The 22237-nt window shown below is 33.0% G+C and overlaps 1 protein-coding gene across 1 annotated transcript in view; it reads left to right on the forward strand.

The window, feature by feature from the left end:
- geko (olfaction protein geko) overlaps positions 1-20431 on the forward strand; it is a 93551-nt gene extending 73120 nt beyond the window's left edge. The window contains exons 2-3 of the mRNA XM_081758661.1: positions 5066-5198; positions 10636-20431. Of these exons, the coding sequence (XP_081614787.1) occupies positions 5066-5198; positions 10636-10807 (305 nt within the window). The 3' untranslated portion in view covers positions 10808-20431. The remainder of the gene's footprint in view (positions 1-5065; positions 5199-10635) is intronic.
- Positions 20432-22237: the final 1806 nt, after the last annotated feature.

A 22237-nucleotide genomic window follows, 5' to 3' on the forward strand; every position in this document is an offset into this window, starting at 1 on the left:
AAAGATTAGATGCTTTCAAACAATGACGTGTTGCTAGAATATTTGTTAGATATATGCTTGACCACCTTAAAAAATAAGCGTATACCTACCCTTATAATCTACTACATATCTTATTTAAAATGAGTATACGTTGAACTATATAAAGCTTATGCTCTACATATACCCTCCATTATATCCCTGCTTTCAAATCTAATACAAAATATATTGATCATACATAAAACTTATTTTAATGAGAACTCTACGAATGAACGAAAAAACTAAACGCCCTTGGATACTTCTGACCTTCACCACACAAGACACATGCACACACATATAGTCAAAGAACTCGGACATTCCCGTGTAAGAATGGTAAATATAGTCACGTATGAGCCAAACTCACACGTGAGCAGACATGAGTTTTATCATGGAATTGGGTCAAAGCCAGCCAAAGGCAAGGCTGAGCAAAATTATAGGTTGCATTGTTATTTCAGAGCCATTTAAACTACAATTAATAGAGAGAATTGCTTTTTAATAAAGAAGTCAAATGAGCGAAAACGTGAAAGAGCTCTTACATGACGTATAGGAAGGCAAATGTCAATAGCAACCATTCCAAGAAAAGATATTTGACTGCATTGGCTTGTTGAATTCATATCATGACTACAATACGGAAGTTTCCATAATATTATGTTAATGAAACCAGACATGAAAATGTTTCTGAATGAAATGTTAACAACTTGAAATGCTTCAGAGAAAAATGTCATTTTTATTAACATCATGTGAAATAAAACTATTGGATGTTTTACTAATAGCACATGCGAGCAGTGACCAACCTTGCTTACCTGGTGCCCCCTTCATACTCAACACTTTCCATCCATCCCTTTTGCTTGTTGATCATATGTGATTTTTAGCTGATTCCTTCTGCACCTTTTGATATAAATTTGAATTCTCAAATCTATAATAATAATAATAATAATAATAATAATAATAATAATAATAATAATAATAATAATAATAATAATAATAATAATAATAATAATAATAATAGACTATTCTCACGAGTTTATGTTTCTTTCCAACAAGATTTCTCCATACCTTTTGTGGTGTTTATTTTGTGGTGTTGTGAATGTTGTGATACTTTGTAACTTGTGATACTCGTTTCTGTCAGTGTGTGAAGTAAAATGGCAACTTCCAGTTCAAAGAGAAGATGGTATAGAGGTTTTACTAAAAAAGATGGTATTTAACTATCACACAGTGCATTGTTATGTATCATGCTGTCTTTATAACAATGATGCTTTCCGCTCCTCCAATCGAAACATTTGTCAACGGGGCTGATACCGAATTGATTCCGAAACGGACTAGTTGATTCCCATTAGCTGACAGTGGATTTACCCCTAGCGTACGAGTTGATTCCCATCTGGTGAGTGCGTATTTACCCTTAGCGTACGAGTTGATTCCCATAGCGTGCGATTCCGATTTCGCATACCGTACCGATTCACGTGTGCCAACCACATCTTGGCTGCTTGTGAAGTTGTAGTTAAGCAAACTATCCTAAATAATTCCAATTTTCAACTTTTGAATAACACTTGACAGATGCAAGTTGCAATATAAATTTGAAAAATTTTATACAGTGAACAAACTACAGAAAAAGAAGAAAATTACTTTTGACTCACGATTTCCGCTACTTGGAAGATGCTGGATTAAATATGTCAACTTCATTTGCATCACTAAAATATTTTCACACCAGTAAAATATTTTCAATCACTGAACTCAGTTTTTCACTAAACACAGTCAGGAAACACAATTACTAGCAAAGATGTCGCGGACCACCTATTAAGAAGTACTAGTTCACATGCATTACACATTTTTATTATTACTCTCGTAATTTATGTGCTAAGTTGCAACTGTCAAGTATAAGTAATGGAATTACGTACATGGGAGAAACTTGTAGCAGATTTTCCGAAGATATTCATAACTGGTAATGGTAAACTCTGTTAGTCTAATAATTTGTTTTTCTATATAGTTCTGTTTATCCCGCATTTTTTGGGAGTGGTCTTCTTCTCGCTTCTCATTTTAACATAAGTTTCAATCTGAACACCCTTCAATGTTTCTATCAGGTGGAATATTTTTGGATGGGGAGAGTAAAATTGAGTGTTCAGTTTAGAGTGGAATGCTTCGCAACAGTTAGTAGTACGTTCAGAACTACTATTAAAGTTGGCCCACAGTTTGGGTGGGAAGTCGCTGTTTGCGAGAATATAGGTCTCAAGTAAATCATCAAAAAATCATCCAGTTTTTCATGTGTAGATTTGCGGGATATTAGATCTTCTACGAAGCAGTCTTCAATTTGATCTGGTGGAAGAAGAGGGAGTCCAAACAAGGTTTCGAGAAGTAGTTTTAGTTCAGAATATTTTGATTTAAAATCATTTGACAGTCCCAAAAGTTGAATTTTTCTCCACCATGACTGACCGAGATGGAATCTGCAGCCCTTTATAGTCGTTTGGGGCCAAACGTAAGCAATTGCTTGGTGGATTTCGATCTCAAAGTCAACGTACATAATGTCTCGATTGGTGATATTTTTAATTAAGCACAAAGCGGTATGTCTCAGAGGTTTTGTTTTGGGAGCAAAAAAATACCAACAGGAAATAGTTTTTCTGATTTACACCGTGAATTATAAATACTTAGTGGAACAGCTTAGGGCAGCTCTTGAAAGTCCCATGTACTTTTACACGAGAAACCAATAATATTCTTTTTTGAGTCGTTCACAAACAAGAAGTTTTCGCCCTTGTTTTTGTTGAAAACACTTTTCTCTAGGGCTTCGTGCAGTTCTTTTAAGTTATTAGGTCACTTCGGAAACTTGCGTGAGCGAGCAGCATTAATATTTTTCCTAATTCGAACTAAATCACATGTTCTGAGTGTGTCGATATCACTATTAGCTAACTCGATACGTATGAGTTTCGACGAGCGCTCACACAAATTTTCTACAAAACACATTTTCTTCTTGTACATTTATATCTTTCAACCCCACCGACGAGAACTTATGGAAACAAAATTTGTAACCCTCTATACCAAAAGTTGCTTGCCCTTTTCATTTGGCATCACTTCAAACTCCATCGCTGGCACACAATGAACTGGTTTCTCGCAAGTGAGTAGCGACACCTGCAGGAACTGTGTGAAAGCAGCCCGGGAATCAACACGGACAGTGAGGGTTCGTAGTGTTGGGAATCAACTCGACTTGTATCGTTAGACAAACTTGTCGAATACGGGAATCAATTCGTACACTACCAAAATCCCAAGGGACGCAAAACGGCAGCAGCGGTCAACGGTACATCCAGCCCTCAAAGACAAATCTAAACAAGCGTGTGTGTGTGTGTGTGTGTGTGTGTGTGTGTGTGTGTGTGTGTGAAAGAGAGAGAGAGAGAGAGAGAGAAGAAACTCGCTTAAACGTATGAAGTTGGACTCCTCTGGAACCTTTCACAAGCAAAATGGAAAGGTGGAGGAAGCATCATATCGTCGCATGAGAACCAGAGAAACGTAACTCCAAAAATGCAGTTCTCGTTTTCTTCATGTTTGGACATAATTTTGAAAGCCCCACTTGGTGTAAATGGAACGTAACGCCATCTGTTCTCCTTGTCAATCATCTGTTATAATGTAGCTCAATTACCATCTTATTAAAAACACATCTTTGTAAGAAAATAAAATTTTTGGCCTCTTGTCTGTAAACCTACGAAAATGGAGTTAATTTCCTCTGGTTTTCATGCGACGATATGAACTTTCTCTTCTAATACGAAAAATACTATTGGTGAGACTCTTATCAGATCTTGCATACTTCAGGCAATCAAAATTGTGCTTGGAGAAGAAAGCCAGAAAAATACTCACAAAATATCGCTCTCAGACGATACTGTGAAACGTAGAATTAACGAAATGACCTTGGATTTAAAAAATCAGGTAGTTGTAAAGGTAAATAAATATCAATTTTTTGCCCTGCAGTGTAATGATTCCACTGACATATCTCACGTCAGTGTTGTCATTTAATAGTGTACTGTTGGTTCGTAAATGAAAAGAGGTTAATGGAAGAAATATTGTTTTCAAAAAGTTTGGAGACACCATCCAAAAGTGTTGTTACCTTATTTTTCTGCTGTGATTTTTTTTTTTTTTTTTGTTATCAAGTTTCAGCAATCAAATTCATTTTGAATTAATTTTCTTGGAGGAATACCAGATCGGCGGTATTACGCCTTTGTTCTAATGATTTTGTAAATATCAAAATTGTCTATCAATGCAATGTTTTTCAAGTAATGGATTAATTAAAATTACCTTGTATACCAAATACATAAGAAAATTTGATTGAACTTTTTTTCAATTTCTAGGCAATACTTTTATTGCGAGGTTTTGCAAATTACACCAACATATTCCAACTTGGAATGTATAAAGAAGTAATACATTTTCATGAGTGTTGCAATAGTTCTGAAGGTCTTACCATTTCTAATTATGAATCCTAAGAATTAAAAAAGCATCATGAGTAATATTTTCGATGTAATTATTGACCATTAAATTTGGATCAAGTGTAAGATCTAGATATTTAACGTATTGGCCTGGTTACTTATATTTAAGGGTATTTTTTGTTTCTAATGAACAATGCGTTACATTTTGTTTAAGATAATTGATGTCAAAATACAATCACAATAAGACAGTATATTTATCCACTCTATGGCTCAACCACTCATTTCGTAACCAAGTGTAAATATTACAGCAATGCAAATGCTCGAATGAATTTTTAAACAAAAGATACTCCAAACTGTTCTGAACTAACAGTTAGATGAAGTTAAAGGACTGATACCAAAAAGTCAACCTGTTTTAAAATTCACATTCACAGATTACTGCTTTCCACTTTCTTTTCCTTCTTTTCCCCCTTAGATTTTACAATTAAAAAAAAGAAAAAATCTGTTCTATTGAAATTAGTGTTTAAATTGTTGGCATTTCAGTAAAACAGAGACGTTAGAAAAAATGTCACTTTTGGATTTATTCGGTCTTTGCTATTAACTCTTCTATCATTTTGTTTTCGCTTCTAATAAACTTCATGTTTGTTTTGCAGAATCTGTCATGCGCTCGAAGCTGATTATGACAATTAAAAATGCCTGCCTGCCCAAACTGATCTGTGAACTTCACGCCACAACCAATAAGGACACGCTATCGGAATCTGAAAGATCACTTCTCACGTTGATACGGTCAGTATAAAATGTATCTGAATGTGTGAATGGTATTAAATGTAATAATCCTCTCCAGTGTACCGAATAGTTAATGCGTGTGGCTTTCAAAATAATTGTAAGTAGATTTTACTATGGCTAATAATATTGCATGTAAAACTTACTATGGAAGAATATTGTAATTGAATCTGAGTACAAAATAATTTTGCAAATAAATCTTAGTATGTGAGAATGTTGCAAGTAAATTTTACTTGAAAGAATACCACAAGTGAATTTTACTCTGAGAGAATATTGCACGTAAATCTTAGTATGAAAAAATATTGCAAGTAAATCTTAATTTCTGTGAAAAACATTGCAAATTTCTCACTATGAAAGAACTGGAAATACAACAAAAAAAAGAAAAGAAAAAGAAACAAAAAACATTAGAAGGACCTAGGTGCAGATAGGAAGACAATATTAAACATGAACCTTGCAGAAATAGGAATATAAAGTAGAAACTGGATCCAGTTGGCTAAGGACCTGAACTCAATGAAGAGTTTTTGTTAATGTTGCATTGAACTTCTTGGTTCCATAGGCCATAAAGTTAGTAATTAGCCTCTGATTCGATTCCTGGTAGGAATACATAATTTTGTGTGTGACCCAATTTGATCAAAAGATTGGGGTGCTGTTTGAATTAAGAATTAATCAGAAATAATCCCGTTGAAAGTTGATAGTAACCAGGGCCATATAGCTCATGGAAGCTATGGGGGCTCCACATCCCCTGAGTAAACAGAACAACGCGGTATATATAAATAATATAATAATGATTTAAGAATAAGCATTAAATATTTAGAATAAGCATTAAAACTAACAGTGTCTCTTAAGTAGAACCCACGCTATCACTGATGGTTACAAAATATGGATCTATAGCGTAGTTGGGGACTTAATATCATCGACCTTCTTACGTATTGTATGGTTCGTGATAATTAACTAAAATAAAGTTATTTTCTCAGCTTCTCCTAAACGTACAGTCTCGTTATTTTACTGCTAACACATCAGCCGCCAGTCTTTCATCGCTCTGATTGTATTTTATTTAATATCCATGATTATGCATCGAGCCTAGACGAACATTATTATAATGAACGAAATAGAGTAATGAAAGCAGTGGAAGGAAACAGGAGAACTCCGAGAAAACAAACGCGCACGATTTTGCCGACATAAAGCTCACTTGGCGCAAGTTGGGATTGAACCAGGAACCCCGCGCACCAGAGGTTAGCACTCTACCACTGAGCCACATGTTATACACATGTGAATGTGCAATTTAGTTGTATTTTGAGAAGCGCGAAGTAAAACCCTTACTTTTGTTGGCTCGAGGATTCAATCTCAAGTCATGTAAGAGGGTTTGTATTGATTGATTTTTTTTTTTAATTTTCGACTTTCCTCGCTCTTTGTCACCACTCTGTTCATTATATTGTTATCAATTATTTTTCATATATTATTATTCATTTTTCTTAAAATTCAAGTTTTGTGTTTGATCATGGAAAATACAAAGTACATCAGATGAAATCTGACTCACTGGTATGGTCATAATATAGTACAAATAAGATATGATAATTTAATTCCCAAAATGCACTTATAAAATACATAGGGTGAGGTGAAACAAGTGCGTCCACGGGGTTGGTAAGAGTGTTCTCGAATGTATTTTGTGTTCCATTTAAGTTAGTCGTGCTGTAATAGACGTATTCCTGCTGATCGTTATAAACTATTAAATAACCTCACAAATTACCCGTGAAGTGTTAATATAAACAAAATCGTATTCATTTGTTTATCAATTCAGCTGTCAAGGTGTTATCATTTATCATTCCTGCTTCATTGGGGTTGATGTTTGCAAGCCACTCGAAGGCTATCTTATTCGCTAGTAGCTACTGGTAATGTTCGCAGTTTGTTTAAATTGAAGGCATAATTACCCTGTGTTTGTGTTGAAGGTCACACTTGCTTCTTCAAGAGCAACCGCACACTGACTTCCTATTATTTTTAATTTACAAAGAATGTGCTTTATGTTCCCGCCTAGGACCATTTTGAAACACAAAATTGTGGATTAGATTATAATGTGCGAAAATACTATGTTTCTCAACCTCTTCATACGTGTGGGAGCGTCAAAATTTTATCTAAGCCCTTATAAGGTAAATCACCATCTTTGTGTACACGATGTAATAGTTGCAGATTTACTTTAAAAACTATTATAATCACTACGTGTTGCTTATAATATATAGCGGGAAACTATTATAATCACTACGTATTGTTTGTAATATATAGGGGATAGAAACTACTATAATCACTACGTATTGTTTATAATATATAATGGATAAAACAAATAATTGTCGCTAGGCGTGTATCATACTTTTCTCTACTGAAAGGGCAAATAATCTTTCTTTCACAGTAAGATTCACCTATAATATTCTTTCATGACAAAAATTTATTTGCAGCTTACTTTCATACTAACTAGGGACGTACTTGAACCTGAACCCATAAAATGGGGGTGATGTATATATTTCCTGAAAGCTTGGGTCAAGCTAAGATCAAAACCGGTTCCTTAAATTGGGAAGGTCTCATGCATTCCTCTTGGAGGCAGCACTTTATTCATTGTTATTAAAATCTTTAAGTGTGTCCATAAAGTCTGTTGCAACTCCGAAAAATCTGAAACAGTGAGACAGATATCAAAACAGAAATACATGTCTTCTATTATTTCAAAAGTTCAACGTATCAAAGTAAAATAAATTGTCCCAGGGTCCCCCGCAGGGTTACAGACGGGGTCTAACTCAATATTTTTAAATGGAAAGGGGGGTCAACTTTCATATCGTAGAAAGTTGTGTTAAATGAAAGAAGATAAATCAAGTCTCGACTCTCTACGATAAACCTGTGCAAAAATAGCGATGGGTCAAAATATCAACAAACTCTTCATTGTAAAGTCTACGGCCACTCGTATGAATCTGAAACGATGGGATAGGTGTAAAAACAAAAACACGGATACGTATGTCATTATTTAAAAAGTATAATGATTCAAAAAGTTTTTTAAAAAAGTTCCAGGGTCTCCCGCAAGGTCCCAGACGGGGTCCAACTCAAAATTTTTAAATGGAAAGGGGTATCAACTTGCACATCGTATGAAAGGTGGTGTTAAATGAAAGAAGATAAATCAGTCTACGACTCTCTACAAAAAGCCTGTGCAAAATGGCGGTGGGTCAAAATGTCAACACAAGCGTCATTGAAAAATCTATGGCCACTCCTATTAAGATGAAAAGTGAGACAGGTGTAAAAACAAAAAGAAAAAAATAGAATGTATCAAAGTAAAAAAGAAATGTCCCAGGGTCACCCGCAGGATCCCAGACGGGGTCCAACTCAAAAGTTTCAAATGCCAACGGGGGCAAATAAGCACATCATGTGAAAGTTCGTGTTAAATTATCCAGGATTGGACATTGAACAAGTCTCTACTGAGAAGTTAATATTTCTATGTACAAAGACACTGAAAAATATCGATTAGTGATAGCCATGATTGGTCAGTTTGATGTTGCCACAACTCCTATATTTTTTATTCAACAACTTTTGCCTAACGGGACTATGCTGAAACAAAACTAATGTAATGTCGCACATGCTTGATGTTCCTTTTTTTGACTTTTGTAGAACAAAATGTGAAAAAAGAGAAAAAAAGTTTTATAAAGCCCCAAAAGGTGATGGATGACTTTGAGAAAAAAGCTTACACTGAAAAAAGTGCAGAAGGATGCAACCAAAACACAGGATTGTTTATTTAATGTTTTCTTTGCAAGACAAGGTAATTTGATCATTTAAATAAAAAAAAAAAAAAACTAAACTGTAGCACCTAAAACTCCTGGCTCTATAGTCAGTACACTCTTATACTGTGAATGTGGAATGAACATTTATATCTTTGCACTTGTATAGATGGATTGTATAGTTTTTATTGCTTTTGTGTATCAGTCCAAAGAAGATAATCAATGAAGCTTCCAAGATTTTGAGTCATTTAAATCAAGCTTACTGGAAAAAATATGTTTGTGTTATAAATATTAGTGTAATGGTTAGACGAAAATCGTATTGAGAATTTGACACATTCTTGACTGGTAGGTATTTTGAGATAGTTTTAAAAAATCTTAGGAGCGAAAAAGTATGTATCCACAAATATGGAAAAGAAATGAAGATATAACTGAAATATTGATGTTAGCTATTTTGGTGTGTAATAAATAATATGTCTAATCCAAAGTAAAGGTATTATTGGCACTGCAGTAACCCAGTTGATTCTGTACATACATACACTGTTCTCCAGAAGTGAATAACGGCCACAACAATAAAACGTATTGTTGAACATTATCAGAGTAACAATTATTCTATTCACTTTATAGAGCGAGTCTCAGAATCTTCACACTTTCGTTAATCCTTTAAAGATAGTGTGGCACATAAACGCACAACCAACAAGAGAGGTGTGATATATATATATATATAAACACAACATCTGGACGGAAAGGGTGTGTGTGGCACATAAACGCAAACCGAGAAGAAGGATGTGGTATATAAATATAACTTCAGAACGGAGAGGACGTGTGTGGCACATAAACGCAAACCGAGAAGAAGGATGTGGTATATAAATATAACTTCATAGCGGAGAGGACGTGTGTGACACATAAACGCAAACCGAGAAGAAGGATGTGGTATATAAATATAACTTCTGAACGGAGAGGACGGGTGTGCCACATAAACGCAAACCGAGTAAAATGATGTGGTATATAAACACAACGTCTGGACGGAGAGGACGAGTGTGCTTTATAAATGACTTATTTGAAAAACGCAAACGAAGCTTGTAAACCACACATGTCCTCTCTGTCCAGATTTTGCGTTTGTATACTATGCCTGTTTTCAACGGAACGATCGGTTGTGTGTTTATATGCTACGCCCGTCTTTAAAGGAGTTCCTTTAGAGACAGCTATCAGTTTTTATTCAGAGACGAAAAAAAGATGCCCTAAAACCCTTCGAAGCCTATGATCGGGTATTGTGCTTTATATATATATATATATATATATATATATATATATATATATATATATATATATAAGTCACTAAAAGGAGTAACAGCGGTCCGATGTTGGCAATTGTTTGTGATTTCCGACAGTAAGTCTGCAGTGGCCCCAGAATTTGTCCGTTGCTTCCGGAATCTGTGAAATCGAGGTCCGTAAAATCGAGCGATAAGTATATATTTAATTTTTCACTCGAATTGACATCTTACTGGGGTAACAATAACAAAACTATTTCAAATATTGTGTAATGTATATATGAAATCTCTTTAGAAGGAACATTTTAGTGAAGCATGCTTTTGACTTTGTCTAAATTACTCTATTTAATGATTCGTTTTGTGTTCAAACTCTATTTCATTTACTGTTTTATTGTCTTTTATAATTTGTGTTTTTTGTATTCCCAGAGACACCAGCATAAGCACAACGGCAGAAGTGACCTCGAAATACCATTTCGCAGCGCATATGGGTCAGTTGATAGCTGGAGTGGATGGAAATGGCTGTCATAACTTTTACCCGACGTGCCCATTTGCTGGACTCCAGGTGGCAAAGATTATGAAGAAAATCAAGTTCCATTGATGATTACATAAAAGGACCTAAGCTTAACAGCTATAATCAACATCTGACTTCAAGTTTATTTCAAGAGTCAGGAGGGGGAAAAAAAGAGAGTATTTTGAGCAGTACTTGTAATTAGATGCAGATAAGTTAGTACTTCTGTATGTTAGAAGCTTAAGAGTCTTCATCCCGTCGAAATTAAAATACCGCTAATTTTACAGTAATTATGTGATATCTTCAAATGGATAAAATATAATTGAATTATGGAACAAGAGCGCCCTAGACAATATTATTTTGCGTGAGGTACCGTTATCACAAGTCACCTAGTGGCTTTCCGTTTTCAGCTGTTTAGAAACGCGAAAATAAATGCCGATTTTCAAAATGGCTCGAAATCGAAAGCAGATAAGTGAGTCGTGATAACGGTATCTTATGTAAAATAATATTGTCTAGGGCGCTCTTGTTCCACATTTCGATTATATTTTATCTATTTGAAGATATCACATAATTACTGTAAAATTAGCGGTATTTTAATTTCGCCGGGATGAAGACTTTTAAGAGCCTGACATACTAAAAAAAAAAAAAAAAATACAAAATTTACAATTTTTCTTTTGCCTGTTTTTCATAAATGAAAGGAGTTAATGAAATACAACTTACCATAATCATAGATAATGTTCTTCTACAACAGAAAATATGAACCTGAAGAATTTTCAGACTTGCTATCCATAGAAATTATAGGGTTGCCAGAATAACATTACCCCCAAAATCTAAGTTAAGGTAGGGACTAGAGAAACGAACTCAACTTCATTTGATTACGTATCATGTTATTTATGTATCCTGTGAACTACTTTTTAAATAACATTATTATTTAATTTTTATAACTGTATGTCAAAACTATTTTGTTTATTACAAACTAAATACAACTATTATTTTTAAAAAAATAGTTCACAGGATTCCGAGACAACACGATACGTAAGCAAATGCAGTTGAGTTCGTTCCTCTCGTCGCTGCCTTGACTTAGATTTTTAGGAAAATGTTATTCTGTAACACTGTAATTTCTATAGATGGCAACGCTGAAAATTCTTCATGTTCATATTTTCTATTGTAGAATAACATTACCTATGAAAGTCTTAAGTTGCATTTCATTATCTCCTTTCACTCACGGAAAACAAGCAAAAGAAAAATGGTAAATTTTATATTATTTTAAGTATGTCAGGCTTAACAATGTCGAATACTGACGCCATCTTTATTTTCTGTCTTATTGATTTACATTAGGATTTTTTTTTTGTGTTTCCTTTGAAATGAACTAAAATCTAAACTATGTGTTTTTATTGATTTCTTCTCGAAGTCTTGTTAAATGTTTTTTTGCCTTTTCAAAATAAATTTGAATTAGATATAATTAATATTACTTGAAGAAGAAACCAAGTAAAATCACAGCGCTAAAATATCCAATTCGTTTAAAGGAAATCAGAAAAATAACGCTTTTATGCATAAATCAATGAACTAAAAAAATAAAGATGGTGGAAGTATCCAATACCTTTAAGTTTATTTACAGTCTTTTTCCAAAAAAATCTTAACCACCCACATTGCTTCAGAAGCCCATATTCTGGCAACCGTACATAGGAAATTCTAATATTTTTGGCTCTAAATAAGAATCTAAATTAGCCAAACAGAAATCCACATTTATCTGATTTAATTCTAATTGTAGATAAGAGTTCAAGACTTCTCAAAGAAAGGTGGTTAGCCAGTTTTTTTCTTTAACAAGGCTGTACAGCGTGATTTAATATCCTAATACTGATTGTTAAGTTGAGCAACTATAACACAACACAATACCATTTTAATATGTTAAAAGTTCAATTCTTAAGGCTGTGAGATAGCTATTAATAACCATATTTTGAACTTCTATGCGGAAAAGTATACTTCTGTATTCTCTGACATTTTGTTCTCGTTGAAACAATGGAAATTTTAAGCTTATAGTATTTACGATTCCTTCTTTGTGGTATTTTTTCTTAATATTTTTACATTGTAAACATAAATGTATAAGTAACTATTTTTATAAGAAAGAAAAGCAATATTTTTATGCATTTCAATGGAAAATAAATCACATATAAATCCATGGAAACAAAGGAACAATGTGCCGTTACTACGTTAACGTTAAGGTTATGCTTCTTATCTGGATTCTTAAACCTGTTTATAGAGCTTACTTTGCAGAACGGCTTCAAATATTAACACCATGAAATAATACCTTTAAAGTAATATGTAGACAACGAGAGCTTGAGGTTAAAGTAAAAATATTGGAGTGCTATGAACTTTTTAATAATGTATTGTCAATCTTATTTATAGAAATTACCTGTAAAGGAAACAAGATGCTTTACTTTGTTAGTTCCTTAAAAGTAGGTTTCCTGTAATATATTTCCGAAGAACAAAGTAGTAATTAGTAAGTTCTGGTTTAGAAAGTCTGACAAGATTATCGATCAGGTGAATACAGTAAACAAATAATTTATGATCTTTCATGCTGTAAAAGATTTGTCCAAACTTTCGTTCTGGCATATGCTTCATATCATAAAGTTTGATAAGATTATTTAATAGATTAATTCAGTGAACAAATAATTTATGACTTTTTTGCTGTAAAATATTTGATTAAACTTTTATTTTAATGCAGTCCATAGAATAAAGTCCAACAAGATTATCAGGTGAATGCAGTAAACAAACAATTTATTATCTTTTATGCTGTAAAATATTGGACTGAGTTTTCGTTTTGATGTGCCACACTCAAGGAAGTTCAGTAAGATCATATATTAGGTGAACTAAGTTACAAATATTTAGTACACGCTTCTACTTAGAAAAAAAGAGTATCTACTATGTTAGTGTCTTTGTAATCAAATTTTGTTACCGATATTTAACGTAAACTCCAAGTTTTTACTGTTTTCACCATGTAAAACAACAACAATTCATTGGAAATTTACAATAAAAGCTTAGAATTTATGGCAGAGGAACGACAGTGTAAACGACAGGATACAATATTATTTTTTTCAGTAACGTTACTATGAATCTTATAATGATACCATAATTGCGCTGTTAAATTGTAATTCAACATAACAAGGCAAACAAGAATGATTATTTTTTAACTGACGACCAATACTTTCGCTCCTTTAATACGATACCAATAATTGTATCTCTCAATTTACGCTTGATTAAACTTAAAATACACATGTATGACAACACACACAAAATCACTGAACAATCTTAAAGTGAGGTTGCGCTGTATTTCCTGTGAACTATTATTATAGTGTGTGGTATTTACTATTACTAAGACTAAACTATAATTTTGATTTTTTTTTATGTAAGAAAGAAATAAATTTTCTGTTAGATGAATGTACAGAACTACAAGTTTGTAATTTTTAAACTGTAAAAATAAGGTTTAATTTAGTATCTTGATGACGTCAGACGTCTATGGTCTAATTATACTAAGTTTTTACTGTTTCTATTAGTTCAGTTAGTAAATTTACGGTAGATAAATAGCAATGAACAACAGTTTTATACATTTCTTGGTATTTTTGTGAAAATACTGGGGCATCAAATTCAACTGTAGTTTTAATAGAATGTAACGAACTACTTGTTAAACAGATAGAAAAAAATCAGTAGTTCATTTTAACTCAGTAAGACAGTCAATTATACGTACATGATGTTCACTCACTTTTATTTATGACTTTTTATGAAAATTTCTTTATCATTTACAGCATGAAGTGCAAGATATATATATTATGGAGAAACGATCTGTCTTGAGATAGCTCGTTTAACAAATGGACAATAACAGCATCTCATTATATTTCGTAATAAGAGAACCATATCCTGGGCACAACTTCGAGAATCAAACGTACACAGAGAAAAATCCGTTCTCCGGAAAGCGGTATATTGTACAAATATACGGTATCCTCTTGCTTACTAGAGAAATCAGTGCGAAGCATACGTTATCCGTATGCTACATAGGCACTGCCCTTAGGTGTTACATCATGCCGTTGCAGGATGCCTGACATCTAACAGTTTTCCGTATATCACATGCATATACTTATGTTACCTTCGTCAGCTATATGTTATATACGTCCATTTGTATGTGAGATCCTGACCGCCTACATTGTTTCATACGGAAAGTACTTATAGATGGAACACTTATACAGAATGTATTATAAAACATGCGTTTTCAGTTATACGTATGGTGTGCGTTCAGTCCAAAAACTACAGGAATTACGCATGCAACCTATCTTTCTAAGTACGCCATCTACAATTTTTCTCAGTGTTTATGATAAGATGTTCTCTGTAACTAAAATTGTTCATGAAATGGATTAAGACAAAGTTTTAAACAATGTAGTAGATTTAAAGCTATGTTTCTCATTCAGACATTATTTTTGTCTAAATGTTTGTGTGTGATCTTTACACGTATAAATAAATTAGCGCACAAGAGCATAAATTATATTTATTGCATTCTTATCAGACTTTATTGTATGAAGTATACACAAAAGAAGTTTAGACAAATATTTTACAGCATAAAAGATCGTCAATTATTTGTTCATTCCATTCACCTGACATATAATCTTATATGAAACACACGAAAACGAAAAGTGGTTATTTTTTTCTACAGCGCAAAATATCATAAATTATTTGTTTCCTGTATTCACCTGGTAGATAATCTTATCAGACTTCCATGTATGAAGAGCACATCAAAACATAAGCTTAGTAGAATGCTTTACAGCATAAAAGATCATAAATTATTTGTTTACTGCATTCACCTGAAAGAGTCAATCGTATCTATGTAAGGATATACTTGTAAAATATACGTTGCTATATCTATTTGCATGTGCAATCATGTTCTTTACCCCATAAAAGATCATAAATTATTTGTTTACTGCATTCATCTGATTGGTAATCTTATCTATGTGAGAATAGATCTCACAAAGTTGAAGTTGTTATAGCTATTTGTGTGTACAGTCATGTTCAGAGAAACTTGTACACTCCCAAGTATTGTTTCAGAAGATCTAATGCACGTCGAAAGTATTAAGGCAATAACATATATCCTTATTTCTTTCACATCTGTCTTGTAGAATTACTAGCAAGTTCACCTACATGTCACCATAAGATTCGGTGATTTGCCAAGAGACCTCCATTTTACCTTTGACTCTAAGTCACTCATTAATTCCTGCTAGTGAACAATAGATTCGTGTTCTGTTGAGTTACATTTATTCAAAAAAGTAAATAGAACAAATTAATAAAGAGCAACACAAGATTGAAATGTTCCTTTTTTTCAGTAAAGTTTTCAATATTGGAGAAATTGATTAAAATTAGGGTTGTTAAGGGCAACAAAACCGAAAATGCTTTGAGTTTCGGTCCGGGGACCTAATTAAACTTTTTAAAAATTAAGTATACATTTGAAAATAACGGACCTGTTCACGGGACCGGGTATTGTAATTCGGTGTGCTTAGGGAAGAAAAATAAGATATATTTCGAACATATCAGCTCCATTCACAGAACCGAAAGCTGTAATACATTATGCTTCGGGAAGAGAAACGAATTACATTTTTCAAATCAACATTAGCTCAAGATCATTACGAAATGCAAAGAATGTTGCTCAACTGTAAAATGACAACTCGAGAAAACCATCTACAGCGACTTTGTTATAAAATCTATTTCTCATTTCTTTGTAATTTTGATTCCTCTTCACTATAAGCGGTTTAAGTTTCGGAACCATTTTTTTTTTTCTTAAAACTGATTTCGGACTATTTTGATCAGAAAATCGCGCCCGGAATCGGTTTCGGTTCTAGAGCCAAAATGCAGTAAAACTCTGTAGTAATTAGGAAAATACAATGAAACTAAGTAGTCAGTTTCTCTGGGACATTGTTCGTTGTCACATAATTTGACCATCTCATAAGCATTATAACATCAAAAAACAACTGTGAAACAAAGTAGTCAGTTTCTCTGAGACATTTTTTTATTTCCATGCATTTTGACTATTCTTTGTATAGCACAATAATTTACAACTGTTCAAATTGTCTGGTAATACACAATGCCTCAGGATCCCGGTTCTATGGCGTTGCCCAATAGGGATGTTTATACCACAAGTATGATTTTTTTTCAATAAAGAAAGTTCATGTACAGTAAGTTTTCAATATTTTTTTCAAACATTACTCTGTATATGACTGTAAGTAATGTTTAGATATAAATTTCAACCATAAATTTGATTAAATATGTTTCTCTATGTAATATATGTATAGAATATATGAATGTAATACTGAACTACATGTACAGTGTATGTAAGATAATGCGTTTCATATTAAGTTCAACTACAATATATTTTGTGCAATATCACATTTCCACATCATCTTTTGTTCTTCAATATTTCAAAACGTTTAAGTAAATACAAAATTTTGTTTCATGTTTACAAGTAAGCGTTTTTGTAAAATATTAAATTTATTTACACGATCTGCAATAACATATTTATTTACTATTTACTAGTAAGATACTTTTGGTTGTTTACAAAATAAGTAAGTATTAAGATTTTCTTTAAACTCTATTACATGCGGAAAATTTTGCTTGCTTAGCCGCATTGGTTTAATGATTGATAGGTAGTATTGGCAATTTTCAATTGTAATATTTATTTACAGTTGCTGTGTGATTGTTAACATTTCGATTTTAAGCCAACATTACGAAGCAATTAGAAAGTTTCTTAAATTTAGGGGAAGTTTCTATAGATTTGACTTTAGTTTTACAAATAATAGAAAAGAAAAATGACATAACTTGGACTAAGATTTAGTGCTTAGAAAAATACGATGTTACTAAGTGGTCAGTTCCTCTGGGACATTGTTTGTTATCACGTAATTTCATCACCTCATGAATATTATAACGTCAAAAAAAAAAAAAAAAAGTGAAACAAAGTAAACAGTTTCTCTAAGACATTTATTTTTTTATTTCCATGTATTTTGACTACCCTTTGTATGGGGCAATAATTTACAGATGTTTAAATTGTTAGGGAAACACACAATTTCAGGGAGTTTTATCCCTTTATTTAGTAACTATTTCGAAGTTCTAAATTGCTATAAAACTCAGTTTTTGTCACCATTCTTTGTTTCTTGTTATTTTAAAAGTTATTAAGTCGTCTTCCTTAGCCTGAAGGGCATAACGTGGGACGTTAAGCAGAGAGATTTCATTCGAAAATAACGAAAATGGAAAATTCAGATTTACTCTTGAAAAATAGAAACTCCGGTATTGCAAGATAGAAGTAATGTTAGAAATTGATGTGCTGACCAAGAGTCTCGCATTTGAACTGAGGCGTGAGGGTCTCGTAACACGTTGTAAGTTAGTCCTCAGAGAGTTTTAATTTTTCTAATAAATAAGAAAAAGAAATATAGGTTGCGGAAAGAATCAACATTCCGTAACGTTTACATTTTTTAAAAAAGTGAAATAATATATTCAGTGTAAGTCGCAAGTCATCAGACACAGTAGACGCTTTTGTATGCCTTCATTGTTAAGCTTTTACTTATACCTGGATCTCATATTTAAGATCTTTAGTAATATTCGTCAAAGAAGGTATCAAAACCTGGGTTTGCAAGTCGTTCAGTACCATCAAAAAGGTACGCACGCAGGACTTTATTTTTGGAGGAGCTCAAAGCTTTCGGTTGGAAGGTCCAACTTCAATATGAAGATAAATATATCAAAATTTGAAAAATCATCCCTAAAATTAGACAAAATTTACAGAAAAATCAGAAAAATTCCCAGGACTTACCCCCTCCTTGTATTTCCCAGCCGTCAACGATAATAAGTTGTACATATTCCCGAAATAACTGACAAGAATCGGTCATGTATTCACAGGAATATTATATTGTTAAAGAAGAAAGGTAAAGTCGGATACATACATGGACGAAATTTAACTTCCATAATTAACAAAGTGTAATCCACCTGAAATAAATAGACGAAGTCTATATTTAGTATGAATTGCGATATGCAGAAGATAAATGTATTTTGGCTTGTAACTTTTGTGGTTTCGTTTCGGAAACAGTTTGACTGATAAATATTATTTTATGAAGTTGATTTAATTACTTCAAGCACGCAACATAAATATATTGTTCCAGTTTTGATTTACAGAAATATTATAATTTTGTGCCATGTAAAACATTGAATAACATTGTTCTTATTTTTCAAAATAAATTTTTAGCAATGCTCTCGTTAGAAACAATTTCTGGTAATTTCTGACTTAAAAGATAATTTTATTTGCAATCCAATTAGATAAATGGTATAATAGTGATGACCTCTGTTGTTATTACGTGTATTTGCTGTAATGATTTGATTTGTAAAATGGAAATCAATCTAATAAGTTCTTTTAATAATTGGATAGCAACATGATAGACTAGACCACCTACTATTTTTACCGACAATGAGTTACCTATGCCAAAGTACGTGCAATATGCTAAAGTTTGTCCTGGCAACGTAGACTAGTTAGACGTTGAATAATACGGAAGCTGGTACATATAATATAGTTTGCCATATTCATTTACCTGTTTTCTTACATGCCGTAGTAAAACAAACGAGTCTGGTCTACTTTGGCGTTGAAAATGCTATCTGGTCTAGTCTGTCTTGTTGCTATCCAATTAATTTCGTCGCTGTGTTATATTCTTCTTTTATTTTATAAAGCAATTTTTGTACATGGTTTATAAATCTAGTCATTTTATAGTGATTATGTGTAGAAGTAGCTTGTAATATTGAATTGATAATGTTTGTGTTTGAATTTGTATAGAAATATTACTGTGTATTAAAGTTTGTTATTTGATTAATATCCGGCGTTATTGTTGATACGTTTGTAAAGTGTTTGTGATTGTTAATTTGGTTAGATCTTAATATAAAATGTGTTTCCAATGATAACAAACTTTACGAGAAGATTGAAATGGAAGGCCACACTTAGGGGTAATAAAAAAGTCTGAACTCCCCTCTTCGAAATTCTCAAGTTTATAGCTGATAAACTAGAACTTTAAGTCATTTTCAAGTCTTACTAAGAGATACTCTAGGTTCTTTTCTTTTTGAATAAATTTTCTCCGAATTTTTAAAAATGGGTACTACATTTTTAAAATAAACAGAAATCTGAAGTTCCATCACGGGAAAATTAAAATACAGCTAATTTTAAAGTAATTATGTGACATCTTCAAATAGATGAAACTTAATCGAAAAGTGGAACAAGAACTCGCTAGACAAACATTATTTTACCTGAGATACCGTTATCACGACTCACTTATCTGCTTTAGATTTCTAGCCATTTAGAAAATCGGCATTTATCTTTCTGTTTCTAAATGGTTGCAAACAGAAAGCTACTAGGTGGCTCGTGATAACGGTACCTTATGCAAAACAATATTGTCAAGCGCGCTCTTGTTCCACATTTCGATTATCTTTTATCTATTTGAAGATATCACATAATTACTGTAAAATTAGCAGTATTTTAATTTCGCAGTGATTAGGCCTCTTAATGGGTGAAAGTCCATAAAAAAGATGTTCGTTCAGAATTGTAGGCCAATAACTATTTCATTTCACTAACGATCGTCTCACGAAGTTTGTCTTCATATTATGTATGTATAGTATATCGTTATTTTGATTTACAATATATATATTTTTATTTGTTAAAAATAAGATATTTGATAGTCTGTTAAAGACTGTTACAAAAATTTCTGCCTATATAAAAAGGTTCAAAAGAGATTATCCTAATAAGTTTCTGAAAGGTTCTTGTATATAGAATATTTTTTAATTAGAAAAATACACAAGAAATATTTTAATACTTTTACAAATAAAATGTGAATAAATATATATATATATATATTTTTAGAATTATGTAAGTCTGATGCAAAATAAAATTTCAGTAGATGATAATGTTGTGTAGTTGTATTTTATTTAGTTCAAAAGTACCTTAAATCATGGTTACTTGGTTCCTTGTTAATATAATGATGTTAGAACTACGGCTGGGATTTTTAGTGCTCCATTGGAACTGTTTATTTGGGAGAGAGGATTTCTTGAAACAATAAATTAAAGTTAATATATCATTTTTGAAAGTCAAAATTTGAAATATCATACTATCCACTAAATTGCACTCTGTCTATCAAATCCAAAAATTCCTTCCCCAAACAAACACTTTATTTCCATTATATTTTCACTTATAATAATTTATTTTACTACGTATGAAAAAATAACTCATGTCACAAGATATTTGATTTATACACTGGTGTGCAAGACTTAAAGACGAAAGTAACTTTCGCACACTCAGTCACTCCCAAGTGAAATTTGAACCATACATAGAAAATAGTGCTACAGTATGATACAAAAAAGGACAGAAAAACATGATTAGAATGTAAAATATGCCACTTTTATACAGAGACAATAACTTGCATTGAAGGTACCGTGATTCATGATGGCCCCCTGGGATTATATTTTAGAAGGAGTTAAATGGTCCTGGAAAGGGTGTGTGAACAGATCACCATAGACAGAGATGCATGTTCTGCTACGTGCTCCCGTACTACTCACAAGATTGGTAATTAGTTGCCGTGGTAAGGAGTTTCATTTCTCCAACAGCGTTGTTGACAATTGCTGTATGATCCTTGGTGCATTTGGACGTGCTGCAAGACGTCTCCCCATAGCATACCACATCGATAGGATTCAAATCGGGGGAACGGGCAGGGCAGTCCATTCGCTGAATATTCTCTCGTTCTAAGAGCTCCGCAACCTGTACTGTTTCCAAATAGTACCTTTTAGAATAAATAAAACATCATGCAATCTTCAGAAGAAAGTGTAGCAGAAAGGTAAAGGAAATTTGGTAATGTCAAGGATGTCTAGATCGAGTGTAAGTTCTTATTGTGTGTCAGCTCAAAACATAATACCTTAAGACAGAAGCAGTAGTTTATAATTCTAACATTTGAGATCGTCTATCTCAGTTCCAGTATTTCGATGTTTTCTCTCGTAGAGGTGCCGTTGAAATCTCTCGATCTCCTCGAAGATGGCCGCTGAGAGTGTTATCAGACAACTCCTACGAAATGCTAATTTACCATAAAAGGAAAACCAGAGTGGTGATCAAATTTACCCACTTCTCCATACGTGTTGAGGTGGGAACAAATCCCTCAGTGACTCATTCTGAATTACTTCCGAGTATATTTGACAAGTCATACAAAATCAGCATGGTAAGTAATTTTCAGGTAAGACACGGAAGATGTGGAGTCGCAAGAAAATTTTAACAGACTTTCAGGGCCGAAACTTGTGGGGAGGGGCAGGAACGTGCCGGAGGGCCCATAAAGAGTAAGCGAAAGATGGAAAGAGGGAGCCCAAGAATTAGAAAAACAACTTTTTCTAGGGGGCCCAAATACGCATATTAATTGTTTGTCCCCAGAAAAAGAATTAAGTTACGGAGCTGCAGACTTTTCTAAAATTCACCAGCTAGTT

The sequence above is a fragment of the Thermobia domestica genome, chromosome 5, assembly GCF_964235325.1.
Source record: "Thermobia domestica chromosome 5, izTheDome1.hap1.1, whole genome shotgun sequence".
Classification (NCBI taxonomy): Eukaryota; Metazoa; Arthropoda; class Insecta; order Zygentoma; family Lepismatidae; genus Thermobia; species Thermobia domestica.